At 38.3% G+C, this 21827-nt stretch overlaps 2 protein-coding genes across 2 annotated transcripts; both read left to right on the top strand.

Moving 5' to 3' along the window:
- The first annotated feature begins 4846 nt into the window (after positions 1-4846).
- On the top strand, positions 4847-5755 carry LOC142175270 (uncharacterized). The gene has a single exon (XM_075241855.1). It carries the CDS (start codon positions 4847-4849, stop codon positions 5753-5755), a length of 909 nt encoding a protein of 302 aa, XP_075097956.1.
- Positions 5756-8184: 2429 nt separating this feature from the next.
- LOC142175269 (uncharacterized) lies at positions 8185-8796 on the top strand. The gene has a single exon (XM_075241854.1). The coding sequence runs from the start codon at positions 8185-8187 to the stop codon at positions 8794-8796; it is 612 nt and encodes a 203-aa protein (XP_075097955.1).
- Positions 8797-21827: the final 13031 nt, after the last annotated feature.

Raw genomic sequence — 21827 nt, 5'->3', positions numbered from 1 at the left:
GAGTACCTCCCCCAGCATGAGAAGTGGCTGGCGCGGTTTGAACAGAAATCGCCTTAGCAAGGCTGGTGTAAATAGTCAATATCTGGACTAGAGTCTCCTGAAGGCCTGAAATCACACTAGGCACAGCTGGTGCCTGAACTGGCCCCACTGGCTCAACCAGATCTGGAACCTACTCCTGAGTTGGAACAACTGGTGGATCTGCAGGTGCTGCCCCTACCGCAGCCCCTACCACGACTCTGGCCTCTCGTGTCCCTAGCCGGTAGTACTAGTGGCTCTCTATCCAGTACGATAGCACGTGTCCTCACCATTTGTGAGAGAATAGAATAACAGAAGTTTAATTCTTAGAATCAATAAATTCGCCCAACAAGAATATTAGAATGTGAAGTTTTTCCTAAGGGTTCGGCAGCCTCTCGAAGATAAGTACAGACATCTCCATACCGATTCGCAAGACTCTACTAAACCTGCACATGACTCGTGAAACCTATCTAATCTAGGCACTGATACCAACTTGTCACGACCTAAAACTCAACCTGTCGTGATGGCGCATACCATAGTACTAGGCAAGCCGACAACTCAGACATTACTGACACTTTCAAATTTAACATATACTAAAACAGGTTTAAATAAGTAAAATACTCATAAAACTGGATAAAATGTCATAACTCATTACAAAAGTTTCCCAAAACCAGGGTGTCACTGAGTACATGAGCATCTATACAAATGCAAGTTATGATACACTGTCTAAGAAAATTAGAAACTGAATAAGTAAAACTGAGGGATAGAGGAGGAGAGTCAAGGTCTGGGGATGCCGGGAAGCTACCTCGAAGGTCTCCGAATGACTGAAAATTGTGAGAATCAGCAACCGCCGTGACCAGAAACACCTAGATCTGTACACAAAGTGCAAGGTGTAGTGTGAGTACAACCAACTCAATAATAAACAAATCTAACCTTTGGACTGAAAGTAGTGACGGGCTAGAACATTACAGCCCACATACAGAATTAACAGTACAGAAATTTACAGAAAATATGATAGTGATATCCCAGAAATTCATAATTTGCAGGCAACAGTACAAGAATTTAGGCATGCTTCTAGGTTTAATAATTAAACTCAGAATAGATAAATATGTCAAGTCTGAATGATATGATAAATATGACATCTCTATATCTATATGCCAATATGCATATCATATGTGATGCAACACAACAAAAACCTCTCATACTCACACTCTCAGAGTACTCAACCTGGACTGTCTCAATTCTCACTTATCACACTCAATCACTCAGCACTGTACGAGGCAGATCCAACCCAAATGCTAATAAGTCCAGGGCAGATCCAGCCCAAATGCAAATAAATCAAGGGCAGACCCAACCCAATACAAATGAATCAATAGCATCTGCGCTCACTGTGGGTGTGCAGACTCCGGAGGGACAGATCCAGCCCAAGCGCTATAATAAGCTAAATCCTAACCTGAATCAATAAAGTTTATTGCGGCGTGCAGCCCGATCCCATAAATATCACTCATAAATCGGATTTGACAATCTCCCCAGTCTCTCAGGCTCACAACACTCATGCAAAGCAGCCCAAATTAGTGATATAGGATTTGACAATATATGATAACAGAGACTAAGATATGATATGCAATGATGAATGCCACTAAGTAAATAATAACAATTAAGCAAATAACTCAACAACAAAGATCGACCACTGTGGGTCCCAATAGTACTAGCATATAGCCTAAACATATTTTCTAGCATGAATCACAGCTCAAGTGCTCTAACTATAGCTGTCAAACGGGTCGAGCTGGCCCGATTCTGGACCGGTCCAGACCGGCCCGATAGTAAGGGGCCGGGCAGGTTGGGTTGGGATGGGGACTGGACTGTGCTCAGTCAATTTTTGGTACCGGTTAACCAGACCAGTACGACCCGTTATGGTCAAGTCATATGGCAACCGGTTAACCGGACCGGCCCGGACCAGTTCAATGGCTATTTTTTGATTTTTTTGATTTTTTTAATTCTATAAAGTTGACCGTTTGGCACAGTTAGCTGGTTGCCACTTCGAGTTTTGTCAATTAAGGTCACTGTCAGAAGACAAAAGCATAGAAGAATAAAGAAGGAAAAAGTAGAGGGCAACATAATATAGACACGAGCCTAGGAAGCCTTAATTATTATTTTTCTCGTAAAGTAGTTTTAGCTTTTTAACATCAACCTTTATTAAAGTCTATTTATTTAAAGTTAGAGAAGCCAAAACACTAGGTAATAAGAGTAGGACATCAACCTTTACTACAAATTACCATTGTTATACAAAATAATAAAAAATAAATTAGGCCCGGAACCGTTCTAGTTAAATTTTGTGCCTGGGATGCCCGGAACCGGTAAACCCGGTAAAAATTAATCGGAATTGGCCCGTTAATGAAACCGATTGGTTCTCTTTTCCTCTACCCCTGACCGGGCCGACCTGGCCCCTTGACACCTATAACTCTAACACTTAGAGTATAGTAATAATGTTCAGATAATATAGCTACACAGTTCCATGAAATCGACTAAATCACAATTATTGTGATGCACGCCCACATGCCCATCACCTAGCATGTGCGTCACCTCAACACCAATCACATAACATGAATTTTGGGGTTTTATACCCTCAGATTTAAGTTTAGAAGTGTTACTTACCTCAAACCGTGCAAAACTCTACTTCAACAAGCCCTTGCCTCGTGAATCGGCCTCTGAATGCCTTGAATCTAGCCACAAATAATTCGATACAATCAACACGAGCTAAAGGAATCAATTCCATATGAAAATACTAAGTTCTTAATCAAAAGTCAAAAAGTCAACTCAAAAGCTGACCCCCGGGCCCACGTCTCGAAATCCGATAAAAGTCACAAAATTCGAAAGCCCATTCAACCACGAGTCCAATCATACCAAATTTCCACCATCAAATCGTCACCCAAATTCCCAAATTAACTCTCCAAATCCTTAGCCTCAAACTCCAAAAATTCAACCTCGAAAATACATAAATTAGTTGGGAAATTCAATGGGGAAACATGATTATTGAATAAAAATGATCACAAGTGACTTACCGATTTGTTAGCGACCTTTTTTGTAAAGGAATGTTTATTTTCTCTAGCTTCAGCTGTTGGGAAGCCTCAACACCTTGACATGGCTACTCTCAATAGAGACTCGACCTAGTTGTGCAAGGGTTAAGGTCCTTGTTGATTTGTTAGATGATCTTCCCAACAAAGTGATAAAGGATATTGAGAACGAGGTAACTAGGGAGACAAGAACTGAATGGGTTAAAATCCAATATGACATGTTACCTAAGTATTGCAAGGAATGTAGATTACAAGGAGATGATGAAATTAATTATTGGCGTTCATATCCAGAACTGATAGTGCATGACAAAGGAAAGCAAGCTGCAAATTTTACTAATAATAACAAGGGACTGAACAAGGAGCCTTTACAGATTCTTACGAGTGGAAAAGTAGTTGGGAATGTTGGGGAACAATGGAAGAAGTAAGGGACAATCGCTTGAAGAAACCTGCAAAACAAACAGAAGTTACTATTAAAATTAGGAATGAAATAGTTCCATCTGATGGAAATGTATCTCACGAAGTTCAAACAGTTAATAAGTTTGCAGCATTAGAGGTGAACGATGATGACCAAGAGGCAAACAGTCACTTAACTACTGCAGAGGAAAGCATTGTCCAACAAAACTCAAGAAATTACTAAACTAAAGCTGGGGGTTTAAATTTAGCAGCAGCTGTTTTCACTCCTAAGCCTATTGGGATTGAATCGAAGACAGTAACTAGCACAAATTCTATTGGAAAAAGGAATGAGGTCACTGAGGGCATTCAAAAGGAATCAACAGTACAATGGGTGAATAGAACTTTCGTTGATAATCTTGTGACTTCCAACCAGGCTTATCAAGAGAAATAATATCAATCTTTGGAAATATGTGCAACAGATGGTAGGTCCAGTGATGAGGAAACATTAATCCTTAGTGCAGGGAAGTTGTGGAGTAATCTCATTGAAGAAGACTCAGAGGAAGGTGAACTACCACATGGTGTCAATGGTAAAGAAGGCTCAACATATGAAGGGAATCAAGAGGAGGAGAAAAGTGTTAATGTGCAATTTGAACATATAACAGCTGGGTGCAAAGAACTTTACCTCACTGGAATAGAGAGTTATTCATTACTACCAACAGATATACCTAGATTGAAATCTACCTGTGAATTTCCAGTCAGGAGGAGGCACAGACAATAGGTGATGGACATCTGAATGCATTGGTGGCAGAGGAGAATAATAACATGACTCCAGACCAACAACAACAAGACACACAAACACATGTTGATCTGGTAGTGTTTCACTACTATGTAGGCAAACACAATGACACGATTATAGGTCAAACACAGAATCACCAAGGATTTGAATCCATTAGCATTCAAGAGAACTAACAGAAGTCAATTAGAGATGAACTTCAACTTGCTATGATACCCATGCAAGAAGGTGCAATTGAGCCAAGAGACATGGAGTGCATTACTGGGAGTAGGCAGCCACTACACATTCAACTCAACAGCCCAGTACATTCACCACTGCAAATGTTGCATGCCCTAGTGACACATAATTTTGCACCTGTGGAGCGTCAACAACCAAGAGGTGATCAGGAGCTATTTGAAGATGAGGGGGAGGTTGTATCTACAACAGGGAACTTTAAGGCAGTAGCAAGGGAGGCAGATTTATCTCCTAGGGCAGGTTACAAGAGTGGAAAAAAGGGATAGAGGCAAGGCCAAAACAAAAAGATTCCACACACTAAAAGAATACTGCCTAGAAGGGAAATCTCCACTACCAAATGATGATTAAGACATTATTCTGGAATATAAGGTCTGTCAAAACCCAACAGGCCTTTCATAGGGTTATTAATCTGCACAGGGAGCATGCATTCTTCATAGTTGCACTAATGGAACCATTCCAGAAAACTAAGCACATTCAGAGATACATGAAAAGGATAGGAATGGACAATGCATACTCAAACATAAATGGCAAGATATGGTTGTTCTTAGACATAGTAGTGGAGTGGGAACTACTGAATGATACAGAACAACAGGTGACTATCAAGGTCTATCATAAAGACATTGGTAAACATATTATTATGACTTTTATCTTCACTAAATGTTCTTCTCTTGAGAGGCTAGGATTGTGGGACAACTTGTATAATATTGCTAATGACATGGAATTACCTTGGGTAGTTGGTGGAGACTTCAATGTTATATCGAGTGAGGAAGAAAAGATAGGAGGCCTTCTAGTTTACCCCTCAGAATATGAGGACTTTGCATTTTGTGTAAATTCAAGTGGATTAGTTGATCTTGGTTACAAAGGAAGCCTCTTGACATGGTGGAATGGAAGACCAAATGTTGAGTGTATTTTCAAGCAGTTGGATAGGATATTAGTCAATTTACCTTTCCAGAATCTATTTCCCAACACTGAAATGGAATATCTTATAAGAACAGGATCAGATCATGCACCTTTGCTGATGATTTGTGGAGAAAACACAACACATTTGGTAAAACCTTTTAAATTCCTAAATTTCTGGACAAAGCATGAGACTTTCAAGGATGTAGTTAGCCAGAATTGGGTAGCAGACTTCATTGGTGATCCATTCTGGATGTTCAAACAGAAGTTGAGAAGGGTGAAGATAGCACTTTCTAAATGGAGTAAGCTGACATATGGAGATATATTTAAGCAACTGGCCATTAGGTAATATATAGTTAAAATAAAGAAAATGTTGTTTGAGGAAGAACCAACAATTGACAACAGAATTGTCCTCCAAAAGGCACATGCAGAATTAAAAAGATACTTGACCATTGAGGAGCAGTACTGGCAACAGAAAGCAAGCATGATATGGTTTGAAGAAGGGTATAGAAATACTAGATTCTTTCACAATTTTGTGAATGGCAAGAGGCAGAAATTAAAGCTTAATAGAATCCAGAATGGAGATGGAGTGTGGATTGAAACACATGACCAATTATCTAAGGAAGCAGTAGACTTCTTTCAAAATCAATTTAGTCAGGAGGGTGATCCAACAAGCTATGATCTTCTAAGTAATGTTCCTTCTATGGTATCTATGGAACAAAACATGAAACTATGTAGAATGCCTACTATAGAAGAGGTAAAGGGAGCAATATTTGCTTTGAGTGGAGATAGTGCAAGTGGACCTGATGGTTTCACTGGTATCTTCTATCAGGAGTGTTGGGATATAGTAGGTGAAGACATCTTCAACATGCTGCAGAATTTCTACAGTGAAGCTCCATTACCAAAATCAGTAACTCACACAAATCTGGTTCTACTTCCAAATAAATCTTTGGTTAGCACATTCTCAGACTTAAGACCAATAAGTCTTAGTAATTTCATCAACAAGATCATATCAAGGGTTATGCATGATAGGTTGGAGAAGATTCTTCCTTCTCTGATCTCCTCCAACCAATCTGGATTTGTTAAAGGAAGGACTATCTTTGAGAATATTCTACTTACTCAGGAAATTGTAACTGATATAAGATTAAGGGGGAAGCCAGCTAATGTTGTCATCAAGTTGGATATGGCTAAGACTTATGATAGGGTATCATGGAAATACCTAATTCATGTGCTGAGAAAAATAGGATTTGCTGAGCACTACATCAACATGATTTAGAATCTGCTCTTAAACAATTGGTACTCTATCCTTGTTAATGGACAATCAACAGGGTTTTTCAAGTCCACAAGAGATCTCAAGCAATTAGATCCTTTATCACCAGCTTTGTTCATCATTTCAGCCGAGGTACTATCAAGATCACTAAATATGTTGTTTGAAGACAAAAGCTTTAAAGGTTTTGGGATGCCAAAGTGGATTGATCCTTTAAACCATTTAGATTATGCTGATGACACAGTTATCTTTGTTTCTGCTGATCCATATTCCATAGAAAAGGTGGTGGAGGTTATCACCCAATATGAGCACACTTCTGGACAGCTTATCAATAGAACAAAGAGTTCATATTTCATGCATGCTAAAGTGGAAAGATCTATTACCTCTACAGTAGGGACAATCACAGGATTTCAACAAGGGGAGTTTCCACTAACTTACCTAGGATGCCCTATATTCTACACAAGAAGGAGGAAGGATTACTACAATGAAGTCATAAGGAAGGTGAAAGCAAAGCTGCAATCCTGGAAAGGAAAGCTACTATCGTATGGTGGCAAGGCAACACTTATTACTAGTGTCCTTCAAATATGCCCACTCATATGCTATCAATGTTGGACCCTCCTTATAATGTGTTGGAACATTTGGACAAAACTTTTGCAAGATTTTTCTAGAGTAACAAAGAAGAAGGAAGAAGCAGACACTGGGCAAAATGGCTTAACTTAAGCTTACCAAAACAGGAAGGTGGTCTAGGTTTTAGATTTATATTTGATATATCAAAGGCTTTATTTTCCAAGCTATGGTGGAAGTTCAGAACAACTAAGTCCCTTTGGTCAAACTTCATGTTGAACAAGTACTGTAAGAAAGAACTTCCTACTGTTGTTTTATTTAGGCAAGGTTCACATGTATGGAAGAAAATGTTAGAAGTAAGGGAAGAGGTAGAACATGACATATTATGGGAGATGAATAGGGGTTCTACAGATGTGTGGCATGAAAATTTGACTGGTTTAGGTGCTTTATATCATGTTGTACCTCAAGATTTTCCTATTAATGAAAAACTGCATAGAATGGTAGAACTGAGAGACCAAGACAGTTGGAATGATCATCTTCTGGATCAATTATTCCCTGCAAAAATTGCAGAACATATGAGGCAAGAAGTGCACTTCAACGGCAGTGATGAATACTGGGATTCTCCAAAGCGTATGCCAACATCCACATGGAGATTTACAGTGGGAAGTGCTTGGTAGAATATAAGGCACAAGGCACCTACAAATGAAGATTTCAACACTATGTGGATTAAAGATCTTCCTTTTAAAATCTTATTCTTCCCGTGGAGGTTGAGGAAAGGTAAGATACCAACAGATGATTGTTGGAGGAGGAATGCTTATATGGTGGTGTCCAAGTGTTAGTGTTGCTTGCATCCAACAGAAGACACAATCCAACATATTTTCCTTAAAAGTAAAACTGCAAATAGGGTGTGAAAAACATTCCTTCAAGCAGCAGGGATAATTGTCAACATGGTGCAGGTATATCAAGTTATACGAGTATGCTGGAAAACACACTACTGCCAAAAGCGTAAGCCACTAATCCATGCACTACCTTCAGTGATTACATGGGAACTTTGGAAGAGGAGAAATACAATGAAATATGGAGGATCTGTATCATGTAATAGAGTCATTCATGAGGTAAATAAGACTCTACATAGTCTGGCAAAAGCAAGATACCCTTGGAGGCAAAATGTTCCATTACTGTGGCATGATATGATCAGGTTCTTTGAAGGTTACAAACCTTATGTAATGATCAAGAGAGTCATATGGAAGTTCCCTTTTGAGAGTTGGTTTAAGTGTAACACAGATGGTGCTTCTAAAGGAAATCTAGGACCTAGTTCATATGGCTTTTGCATACATGACTGTCAAGGAAATTTAGTGTATGCTAAAGCTAAGGAAATTAGTGAAACAACCAATATTGTAGCTGAAGCAAAAGCAATTGCAGAAGGCTTGGACTACTGTGTGGAAAAGAACCTACACCCTCTCATAATTGAGACAGACTCTTTGACAATGAAGAAGATAATTGAAGGGGAATGGTATAAACCATGGTGCATTGGAACAGATGTGAGGAGGATAAAGTAGAAGAAGGATCATTTCAATGTCATCTTCCAACACGAACTAAGGGAAGAAAATACAGTGGCAGATTATTTAGCTAACCTTGTTTCTTCTTATGCGGGTTCAGTTTCATTTCACTCTTTCTCTGAAATGCCGAAAGAAGGAAAGACATTAATCAATCATGACAAAGCACATATTCCTAATCTTAGGATTCGGAAAGCAAGGAAATTGATGCTACAATGACTAAACTGCAATGCCTATGATCAGTGGAGTTTTATTTCATTGTACACTACTTTTATCTTGGTTCAAGACTCAATATGAACATGTGGAGATTCCTTATTGTCCCTCAAGCAGTGTTGTATCTTCAAGAAGTCGAGCAGCGATACTTTGCTTTACAATATTTTCAACACATGAGTAGATAACACATTGTACACTTTCTTCAAGTTCTGCATCAACCCATTGTTGTTGGAACAGAGAGGAAATTAGCACTTAACATTGACCACTGCGTACATACATTTCATCAAAGGTTTGTAATAAGACAATCTCCTATGGAAAGCTGGGTTTCACTGGTTCTGCAGAAACATTTGGACAATATTTTGACTGTATGGAGCCATGTCATTTCCAAATGGTATTAGCATTTTATAATGCTCATTCTGGGAAAGTTATAGCATCATATGGGAAGGAACTACACTGCTTATTCTAGCATTGGGATATGTACAACAGGTTGGTTTAATGAATTGTATCACGCAATATTTCGTCTCATCAAAGTGTTGAAATACACACACGTTATCATATCAACACAAATACTGGAGTGCCAGTACTTCTATACTACAATGAAGAGGTCAAATATACTATGGCTTAGCTTTTGTTGATCTATACATGCCTTCTACTTCGATTTGCGAACGATGGCGCCTGGTGAGAACTTTGTAGGTGCTACACAGATTAGTTTGCAATTGGTATGTCAAGTCAAAAGCAACACTACAAGATGGAAGTCTTTAAATACACAGTGTGTTACTTTATTTTTTATGATAGGCAAGTGCTACCATTTATTTATATTTCATTTGAACTATTTGTAATATTTGGACCCAGTGTGGGATTTATTTAATATAATAACTACTAGGTGAATAACCTAGTGGTATATTTTCTTTAAAAAAAATCCCTCGAAATCCCTTTCAAAAATTGTCTTAGCCCGAGCTTGGAATGTCCAAAAATGATTAAAACCTCGAAACCCTTCGAATTTAAACTCTGCCAGTGCTTTCGCATTTGCGACTCAATTAGCCGCATATGCGGTCTCGCATTTCTTCTGCTTCTGTGATTGCCCATGAAGACCATTGCCTTCGCTTCTGCGGACCAGACTCCACTTCTGCGGAGTCGCACCTATGCAAATTCCTTCACTTCTGCGAAGCCGTCTCCTCTTCCACTTTTCCGCATCTGCGGAGCCATTCTCGCACTTGCGGGCATGCAGATGCGGTAGATTTCACGCACGTGTGACGCATCCCAGGCTAGTCCCAGCTTCGCTTCTGCGCTTAGCTAGTCACACCTGCGATCAAAACCTTCGTAGGTGCGATCACACTAGAAGGTTCACAACTTCAGCAATACTTCAAGTCCCATTATCAATCTTTTAACCATCCGAAATCAACCCGAGACCCTTGGGACCTCAACCGAACATACCTGCAAGTCCTAAAACACGATACGAACTTAGCCGAGGCTTCAAATCACATCAAACATCAAAAACATGAATTCAAGCCTAATGAAAACTAGAAAATTTCAACTTCTACATTTGATGCTGAAACCTATCAAATCAAATTTGATTGACCTTAAATTTTGCACACAAGTCATAAACTACACAACGGACCTACTTCAACTCCCGTAACTGAAATCCGAGCCCGATAACCACAAAGTCAACTCTCGGTTTCTCAATTTTCAAAACTTCTAATTTTCCAACTTTTCCCATTTCAAGCCTAAATCAACTACAGACCTCCAAATCACTATCCGGACACACTCCTAAGTTCGAAATCACCCAACAGATCTATCTAAACCATCAAAACTCCATTCCGGAGCTATTTACACATAAGTCAACATCCAATAAATATTTTCAACCTAAGCTTACAACCTTGAGACTAAGTGTCTCAACTTATTCCGAAACATCTCTGGAACCGAACCAATTATCCCGACAAGTCACATAATGGCAATTAAGCATACAAATGAGCAGTAAATGGGGAAATGGGGCTATAATACTTAAAATGACCGGCCGAGTCGTTACACATAGCATAGATAATAAACAGAACCTAACTATCGGCTAGATAATCAAGTAATTAATCACAGAATTGAAAAAATAACCATATATTAGTGAACTATAATCAAGGTAAAGTCAACGTCGAACAAAAATATTCATGACTAAAACACAACCCCGAAACTTATGGGTTTTAGCCACTCATGATAAAGTTAAACAATTTCACCAGTGTTGAATAGTTGAAAATACTAAGAAAGATGAAGAAAAACTGAGAATCCTTGCTCTCGAGTGTTCCGTGTGTATGTTTTTCTTTCAAAGTGCCGTCTCCATCTTCAAAATAGGTTTAGACATTTTTTATACGAGTTGGGGTGTGTAGTACCAAAAAGACATTGTCTCGAGCGAAGTAGGAGAAATTCCCGTCACCCAGCGTCCAGGGCAGCGCGTCTCGCTGGCCCTGGCGCTGGCCTTGGCAACAAAAATTCATGTCTGCCTACTACGCCCCAGGCAGTGCGACACGCTGACCTGGGCGCTGCACTGTGGGATTTTGCGTTTTGTTCTTTTTTTACTTTGCACATTCATCCCACATTACCTCCGGATGACTCCTACACATAAAAATACCACGAATTAGCAAAAATCATTACATTACACATACGAAATCCACGAAATATAAGTAAAATGCGAGACAATATGCATATAAATATACATACCTTAAGCCGAATATCAGTAAGCAAAACAAGTTTCATTAGCTATGTTGCTTGGATTCTTCAAAATTACAGTCGTATGCGTGTCAGATCCTCTAAAAGTAGTACATTTTTAAAGGCTCCTATACGAGTGCATCAACAACTTTTGAAAGTCCGAGCAACATAGAAAGTCATCTGGTAATTGGAATTAGTGTAATTACTAGGGTAGTAAATACACTATATAGTAATTACGATTACATGTTTGTTTGTCATAATGTAATTACAGGGTAATTACAAGCGTACTGTTTGGTTGCACAAGTGTAATTACACAGTTAGATTAAATTTTAAATGAAGTAATTATCAAAACATAACAGTTAATATAATATTTATGCCTATAAATAATTTTTTATAAGTATAAATGATATTAGATTTGGTATTTAAGATGCATATTTTTTTTCCTTGAATATACATTAATTAGCAATCATATATTTATAACTAATATTGTAAAAATAATTGATATATATTTTCTAAATTAATAATATTTAGTTTAATTAATTATAGAAACTAAAAACATACGTCTTGTAAGAACATCATGGAATGCATGTTTGATAAAATAAATTAATATTTATAAATATAATATCATAACATTATTTAAATATTTAACAAAACTAATCTATCAATTCTAACTAAAAAATGAACTACATGCAATGTGAAATAACAAGTCAATACTACTAAAACAATTAAATTGGAACTATAAATATAGCACAATTTTAAAATCCAAAAAATAAAAAATAATTTGACATACGTCAAATTCCAACATAATAAAAATAAGTTCTAATACAACTTAAGATTAGAAAACATAATAAATTTATAATCTCATTCAATAATGAAATTCTACTATAATGACATCACTCATTATATGCCAAGTTTGTTAATGGCTCATTATTTCTAATATTAGGAGGTGTAGTTTCAAAAACTAGAATAATAACGCAATTACACTTAATGAAGAAAATAAAACAAACAAAAAATAAAATATACGAGCAATTACATGAATCACAAGAAGTAAAGGTAGAGAAATAAAAGATAAATATTGTAAAAAGAAATTAAAAAGTAAAAATAAAAGTAAAAAAATTAAAATAATAAAAATAAAAAGTTATAAAGAAAATAAATTAAAATAAAAACAAAAAAGAAATAAATTAAAAAGTAACCTTGTAAATACATAGTGTAATTACCATCAATTTTCACCTCCCCTTGAGAATTGGAGAATGTAATCCAATTACACTCATTTTCATGTTGACCAAGTAATTACTTGGTCAGACAAACATGCCAAACTGTGTAATTAATATGGGTGTTTAACGGGCGGGCTGGGACGGGCTGGATACAAAAAAATCAGCCTGTCCGTTTAACGTTGCAGGCTGAGTTAGCGGGCTGTACTTTTTCGGATTTTTTTTTGTCCGTCCGGGTTCGGGCTTAGCGGGCTGGACCGGGCCGTGCAATTTTTTTTTTAAAGTAAATTTTATTTTTCTTATTCAATGTTATTGATACTTAAGTGTTTGCAAACTTTTAAGGCTTAGAATTAAACTTTGAAGTTTAAAGTTTTAAATTTGAAATTTGAAATTTACAATTTTAAAATTGAAATTTGAAAGTAAGTGACTATAAAAAATTATTTAATAAGACCAATAGGCAATATGTAAGGATCAAGCTCCGAATACTTTCATTTGATATTTTTATTGAATAATATATAATACTTCAAATTAAGTTGCAAGTTCTATTTTGATTTTGTTATTTTTGAACTTGCAAATTAAAAGTTTACAACAATTATAAAAAAAAAGAAAAGAAATAGTACATCACATGCTTTGCATCATTTTTGTAAGTTCATCCATGTCAACATGAGGTTCTTGGTTTCCGGCATTGGTTGAATCAGAACCATAAACCATTATATCTCCAATTTCTTGGTCCTCGCTTCATCTACCTCGTCACGCCCTTGATTTCGCCGTTCTGATCTTATCCAATCTCTGAAGCACACTAGAATTTTCAAAGCGTTGCTGCCCAATGAATGATGGGTATCTCCTAGTTGCTGCCTTGCTTGGCTAAATGCAAGTTCTAGATGTTAACAAATGGCTAGGATCGGTACAATGAGAATTAGCAACTTCAGTTATAGGCATTCTATATTTATAATAACATTTTAAGAATAAATAAGTATAATTCCACCTAGTAACTATTTCTTCAGGCATGAGTCTTGATTTTAGTCCATAGTGTAAATATTTTTCTTTAAATGTATTTAATCTAGCACTTCTATTATTTCCTTGAATTACACCAACAGCTCTTCTAACTAAAGTGATATCATCTCTAAATAATTCAAGACCATTCTGCACAATCAAATTATAAATATGACATGCACATCTAACATGAAATATTTTAGGAAGTGGTAGGTGTAGATGCAATTTTAATATTGTAATAGCAGCATTGTTGTTAGAAGCATTATCAAATGACACACACAAAACTTTTTCTGCAAGATTATAAAATATAACAACTTCATGGATAGTATTACTTATAAATGCACCAGTATGACTTTGATCTTCATCATATTTAAAAGCAATAATACGTAATTGAGATACCACACTTCACTTGAATACTTGATATTTGATAATAATAATTTTATAATGGCTAAATTAAATATTTGATGAAACTTGAAATAATAAGTAATTGAGAATTTAAGAACAATAATCAATAATATCAAGAGAGAATTAGAGTAGTAAGAGAGTGAATTGTGAGGAAAAATGAAGAAGAAGGGGGGCTATTTATAGTTTTTAAAAGGTTAAAATTATAATTTATCAAATATTAGGGGTGTGGGGGATATTTTCTTAAGGGGTAGGCCGAAATGGCCATTTCTACAAAAGAAAGGGCAGCTGGCCAACGGTCATATTTGAATTTGACCGTTGGCAACGGTCAAAAAATAAAATAAAATAAAAAAATCCGTAAAAAATGGGGCTGAATCGGGCTGTAGCCCGTTAAAAACCCGTTAACGAGTTAACGGGCTTAGCGGGTTCCGGTGCACCGGTATCAAAGAACTGTTCGTTTGAAACCCGCTCCCCGTCCAACCCGTCCCAGCCCGCCCCCCATGCTACAGACCCGAGCTGAACCGGGCTGTAAACGGGTCAGCCCGGCCCGATTAACAGGTATAGTATTTGCTCTGATTTTGTACTCTCTTTTGTACTCTTGTTGGTATAGTAAAATTGCTCCTCTCCGCTTGTGGACGTAGGTCATCTTGACCGAACCACCCCACCCCACCCCAGCCCCTCACTCCCACTCCCTACCCCTCACTCCCTCGTTTCCATCCCGACCACCACACCCCACCCCTCCACCCACACACATAGTTAGGGGTGTTCATAGTTCGGTATGGATCGATTTTTTTCTAAAAAGAAACCAAACCAAATAAATCGATTTTTCAAATATTGGAACCAAACCAGACTAATTAAGTCGGTTTTTATCGATTCCGTGAATGTCGGTTTTTGTCAATTTTTTGGTTATTTATCATTTTTTTCCTTAAATATGGGACATACACTACCAAACACATATTTCGATGACTATATTTTCAACATAACACTATCAAAGCAATTGCTCTTTGAGAAATCTATCATTTACCAAGATATATTGATAATAATTGAACCAAATAGTGATGAATAATTTTAGGAATCGATTAAAAATAGATTATTCTTAATATGAATTAAATTCTTGTACTTAGCAAAAGAAAACTACCAATCAAACTAGAATGTAAAGGTAAAAAACTAGATAATTATAATAGCAAAGAACTAGACTAAAATTGCAAACTATTAAAATGTAACATAAATTTTAAATAGCTACTTCTATATTCGGTTTGGTTCGATTTTTTCGGTTATTTTTTTATTAAAATCAAAACCAAACCAAATTTGGTCGGTTTTTAAAATTCAAAACCAAAACCAAATCAAAGTGAAAAAGTATCGGTTTTTAGTCGGTTTGGTTCGATTTTTGGTTTGGTTTGGTTTTTTGGATTTTTGTGAATACCCCTAATTAAGATCAGACAAATAACCTGCATTGGCATAGCCAATCATTTCTGACTTGAATTCATTAGAATAAAGAAATCCCATATCTATAGTTCCCCGAAGATATCTAAATATATGCTTAACACTATTCTAATGTCTTCTTGTTAGGGAGGAGCTGATTCTTGCTAATAAGCTTACTGCAAAAGAAATATCTGGTCGGATATTGTTGACAAGATACATCAGTGCCCCAATTGCACTAAGATATGGAGTTTCATCACCAACGAGCTCTTCATTATTTTCTTGAGGCCGAAATTGATCTTTATTTATGTCAAACGATTTCACAACCATCGGGGTACTTAGTAGATGTGCATTATCCATATAAAATTGGCTTAAAACCTTTTTAGTGTATGTTGATTGATGGACAAAAATTATATTTGTTACATGCTCAATTTGTAGGCCAAGATAAAATTTTGTCTTACCAAGATCTTTTATTTAAAATTCTTTCTTCAAACACTCTACAGCCTTTGGAAGCTCTTTAGAAGTGCCAATGATATTCAAGTCATCAACATACACAGCTATGATGACAAATTCAGATCCAGACCTCTTAATAAAGACACAAGGGCAAATAGGATCATTTTTGTACCCTTCCTTTAGCAAATACTCGCTAAGACGATTGTACCACATCCTCCCCGATTGCTTCAATCCGTATAAGGATTTCGGAAGCTTTATTGAACAAGTTTCCCTTAAAATTTTATATGCTTCAGGAACTTTAAATCCTTCAGAGATTTTCACAAAAATTTTATTGTCCAATGAGCCATATAAGTAGGCTATGACAACATCCATCAACCGCATATCAAGATTTTCATGAACTGCCAGATTTATTAGATACCTAAAGGTAATTGCATTTAGCACAGGAGAATATGTCTCAATATAATCAATGTCAGGCCTTTGCGAAAACCCTCGTGCCACAAGTCGTGCTTTATATCTTACAGCTTCACCTTTCTCATTTTGTTTTCGCACAAAAACCCATTTGTACCCCACTAGCTTGACACCTTCAGGCGTTCGGACTATTGGTACGGAAACTTCATGCTTTTTGAGTGAAGCCAATTCTGCTTGAATAGCGTTTTTCCATTTTGGCCAATCATTTCTCTATCTACATTCATCGACAGATTTTGGCTCAAGATCCTCATATTGTTGCATTACTTCAACTGCAATATTATATGCAAAACTATTGTCAACAACAACATTATTTCGGTTCCACCTTTTTCCCGTAGAGACATAACTTATTGAGATCTCTTCATTTTCATCATTTTAGGGACTAGAACCTCATGTAAGGTCTTATCAATTGTTATGTCTTTATGCTCCTCTTGAGCACCTCCACGTTGTGATCAACTTGATCAATTGCTCCTTTCCTTTTTCGGGGATTCTTATCCATGGAACCGATTGGTATACCACGTTTAAGATGTGGCCTAGACTCATTTGCATTATCATACTATCCAACTCGGACATCAACTCGAATTGGAGCATTTACCGCTGGAATATGCGATTTAGTAACTCGTGGAAGGTTAGTAAATGCATTTGGAAATTGATTTGCAACATTTTGCATATAAATGATCTTTTGAACTTCTTGTTCACATTGATTTGTAGGGGGATCCAAATGAGATAGGGATAATACATTCCAATCTATCTCTTTTTCAACTGATTATTTTCTCCCCCTAATGTTGGGAAAACTAATTCATCAAAATGACAATCAGAAAATCTAGCTATAAACAAATCTCCTGTCATAGGCTCTAGATATTTAATAATAGAAGGAGATTCATAACCAAAATTGTCACGACCCAAATCCTAACCTATCGTGATGGTGCCTATCGTGGTACTAGTCAAGCTGACATTTCCAAATATTTCCAACACTTTTAACAGAAAACGAATTAAAGCAGTTTAAACAATATAAAGTTCTCATAAACAGGATAGAAACCCAAAACACAACGCGAAAGTTCCCAACTATCGGGGTATCACAAAGTACATGAGCATCTATACATCACAAGTCTGGAAAACACTATCTATGATAGTCTAAAACTAAATACAATAAGCGGAAAGATAGGGAAGGAGAAACAAGGTCTGCGAAACGCCAAGAAGCTACCTCGATAGTCTCCGAGAATCCAAACTCCACAACATAGCAACCGCCGTGACCGAATGCACCTGGATCTGCACACAAGGTGCAGGGTGTAGCGTGAGTACAACAAACTCAATAAGTAACAAATCTAACCTTTGGACTGAAAGGTAGTGACGAACTCAGTAGGTACAGTTCAACATAGAAAAAACAGTACAAGAATGTAGGCATGCTTCCAAGTTCAACAGTTAAACTCAATTCAAGTAAAATAGATCAAATTCTGAATGATATGAGGAGTATGACCTCTTTACATCTACATGCCAATGCACACGCTCTATTCGATGCACCACACTGAAAGTCTCGTGTACTCACACTCTCAGAATACTCAATCGCTCAGTATTGTATATGGCCAATCCAGCCCAGGGAAGATCCATCCCATACACACACACACACACACACCTCGACTGACAGTCAGTCACTCAGTACTATATAAGGCCAATCCAGCCCAAGGGAAGATCCATCCCCAAATATAAATGATTCGGACAAGATCCATGTCCACGGAAGATCCATCCCTCAATATAATCAACTACGCTCACTGGGGGTGTGTACAGACTCCGGAGGCGGAGGGGCTCCTTCAGCCCAAGCGCTATAATAAGCCAGATCCAGGCATAAATCAATAAACATGCTACGGCGTGCAGCCCGATCCCCTAACTTTCACTCTCAATCAAGCTCTCGGCCTCACTCAGTCATCAATCTCTCCAGTCTCTCTCTCTCGGGCTCACAGTGTCGTGAAACTAGACCAAAATGATGATATGACATAGAAATAAATAGCAACAGAGACTAAGAAATAATATGCAATGAATAAATATGGCTAAATACGAAATTTCAATGTAATCAATGAGTCAACAACAAGGAAATGACCATTATGGGTCTCAACAGTACCAATAATAGCCTAAATATAATTTCTAGCATGATTGACAGCTCAATTACTTTATTACATGATGAAAATACGAATATCAACAGGATAAATCAAATATACAGTTTCATGGAATCGACCAGGTCACAGTTCGTACGGTGCACGCCCGCACACCCGTCATTTGGCATGTACATCACCTCAACACCAATCATATAACACATAGCTCGGGGTTTCGAACCCTCAAGTCCAAGTTTAGAAGTGTTACTTATCTCAATCCGAGAAAATCCCTACTCCAACACACCCTTTCCTCATGAAACGGCCTTTGAATACCTCGAATCTAGCCATAAACAATTCGATATAAACAATACGGGCTAAAGGAATCAACTCCATAAGAAAATGCTATGTTATTAATCAAAAGTCAAAAATCAACTCAAAAGTCGGGCCCCGGCCCCATATCTCGAAATTTGTTAAAAGTTACAAAAACCGAAAGCCCATTCAACCACGAGTCCAACCATACCAAATTTGTCAAAATCCGACACCAAATCATCACCCAAATCCCCAAATCAAACTCTCTAAATCCCTAGCCTCAAACTCCTAAATTCCACCTCAAATACACATAAAGTAGGTGGAAAAATCAATGGGGAAACAAGATTATTGATCATAAATGAGTACAAGGGACTTACCTCAAGAAATCCCTCAAAAATCCTCTGAAGAATCGCCCAAACCCGTGCTTGAAATATTTAAAATGAAGCAAAATCGTGAACCCTTATTTTAAATAAACTGCCTAGGCTTTCCGCTTTTGCGGACACTTAACCGCATCTGCAGCATCGCTGAAACGACAATCCCCCCGCTTCTGTGGTGAACCACTGGAGCTGGGCCTCAGCTTTTGCAGTCCTATCCCCCACATCTGCGAAATCGCAGGTCCGGAACTCCCCATCGCACTTGCGCACCTTTCGCTTCTGCGCCTATCTCGCCGCACCTGCGGCCACGCAGGTGCGGAAAACTCCTCGCACCTGCAACCATAGTCCTCCCCAATCTTGGCCGCATCTACACATCCTGAGCTCGCACATGCGAGATCGCATCTGCTATCAAAGCTCCGCAGGTGCGATTACACCAGCAGAATCCCTCCTTCAGCCATGCACTAAGTTCTATTTTCGATCTGTTAACCATCCGAAATCAACCCGAGGCCCCCGGGACCTCAACCAAACATACCAACAAGTCCTAACACCTCATACGAACTTAGTTGAGCCCTCAAATCACCTCAAACAACATCAAAAATATGAATCGCATCCCAATTCAAGCCTAATGATACTAAGAAATTCCAACTTCCACAAACAACGCCGAAACCTATCAAATCATGCCTGATTGACCCTAAATTTTGCACACAAGTCACAAATGACATTACGGACCTACTCCAATTTAGGGAATTGGAATTCGACCCTGATATCAAAAATTCAACTCCCGGTCAAACTTTTCCAAAAATTCAACTTTCGCCATTTCAAGCCTAATTCCACTACGGACCTCCAAATCACAATCCGGATACGCTCCTAAGTCCGAAATTACCTGTAACGGAACCATCAAAATTCCATTCTGGAGTCGTTTACTCATAAGTCAATCTCCGGTCAACCATTCCAACTTAAGCTTTCAACCTTGAGACTAAGTGTCTCAATTCATTCCGAAATCCCTTCGGACCCGAACCGACTACCCCAACAAGTCACATAACAGCTATAAAGTACAAAAAGAGCTGTAAATTGGGGAATAGGGCTACCACTCTCAAAATGACTGGCCGGGTCGTTACATTCTCCCCCTCTTAAACAAACGTTCGTCCTCGAACGTGTCTAAAAATATACCTGGAGTCTCAAATAAGTGTGGATATCTGCTCCGCATCTCCCGCTCGGTCTCCCACGTAGCCTCCTCAATTGGCTGATCTCTCCACTTCCCCTTCATTTAAGTTATGTTCTTTGACCTCAACTTTTGAACCTGCCGATCCAAAATGGCCACCGGCTCCACATCATAAGTCAAATCACCATCCAACTGGACCGTGCTGAAATCCAAAACATGGGACGGATCGCCGAAATACTTTAGGAGCATAGAAACATAAAACACTGGATGCACACTCGATAAACTAGGTGGCAAGGCCAGCTTGTAATCCACCTCCCCAATCCTCTGAAGTACCGCAAACGGACCAATATACTAAGGGCTCAACTTACCCTTCTTCCTGAACCTCATAATACCTTCATGGGTGAAACCTTGAGCAGAACTTCTCCCCAACCATGTAAGCAACATCACGGACCTTCCTATTAGCATAACTTTTCTGTCTAGACTGCGCTGTGCGAAGCTGGTCCTTAATCAATTTAACCTTGTCCAAAGCATCGTGAACCAAGTCAGTACACAATAACCTAGCCTCACCCGGTTCAAACCAACCCACCGGAGATCTATACCGTCTCCCATACAAAGCATCATATGGAGCCATCTGAATGCTCGACTGGTAACTGTTATTGTAGGCAAACTCCGCGAGTGGCAGAAACAGATCCCAAGAACCCCCAAAATCGATGACACAAGCGCATAGTATTTACTCCAATATCTGAATAGTGCGCTCAGACTGTCCGTCCATCTCAGGGTGAAATGTTGTGCTCAACTTAACTTGGGTGCCCAACTCCCACTGCACGACTCTCCAAAATTGCGATGTAAACTGCGTTCCCCGATCTGAAATGATAGACACTGGCACACCATGAAGGCGAACAATCTCGCGGATGTAAATCTCAGCCAACCACTTCAAAGAATAAGTAGTCCCAACTGGAATGAAGTGTGCGGACTTGGTCAGCCGATCCACAGTCACCCAAATAGCATCGAACTTCCTCAAAGTCCGTGGGAGCCCAACTACAAAATCCATGGTTATCCGCTCCCATTTCCACTCTGGAATCTCTAGCCTCTAAAGCAATCCACCGGGTCTCTGATGCTCATACTTTACCTGCTGATAGTTAAGGCACCGAGCTACAAACCCCACTATATCTTTCTTCATTCTTCTCCACAAATAGTGCTGCCTCAAGTCCCAATACATCTTCCCGTCACCTGGATGAATGGAATACCGCGAACT

The sequence above is a fragment of the Nicotiana tabacum genome, chromosome 21 (genome assembly GCF_000715075.1).
Source record: "Nicotiana tabacum cultivar K326 chromosome 21, ASM71507v2, whole genome shotgun sequence".
Classification (NCBI taxonomy): Eukaryota; Viridiplantae; Streptophyta; class Magnoliopsida; order Solanales; family Solanaceae; genus Nicotiana; species Nicotiana tabacum.
The sequence above is the reverse complement of the archived record's forward strand: the minus strand, read 5'-3'. Positions and strand labels throughout refer to the sequence as shown.

Excerpts from the sequence above, each read along its gene's own strand:
- LOC142175270 (XM_075241855.1), top strand. The coding sequence starts at position 4,847 with ATGATGATTAAGACATTATTCTGGAATATAAGGTCTGTCAAAACCCAA.
- LOC142175269 (XM_075241854.1), top strand. The coding sequence starts at position 8,185 with ATGGTGCAGGTATATCAAGTTATACGAGTATGCTGGAAAACACACTAC.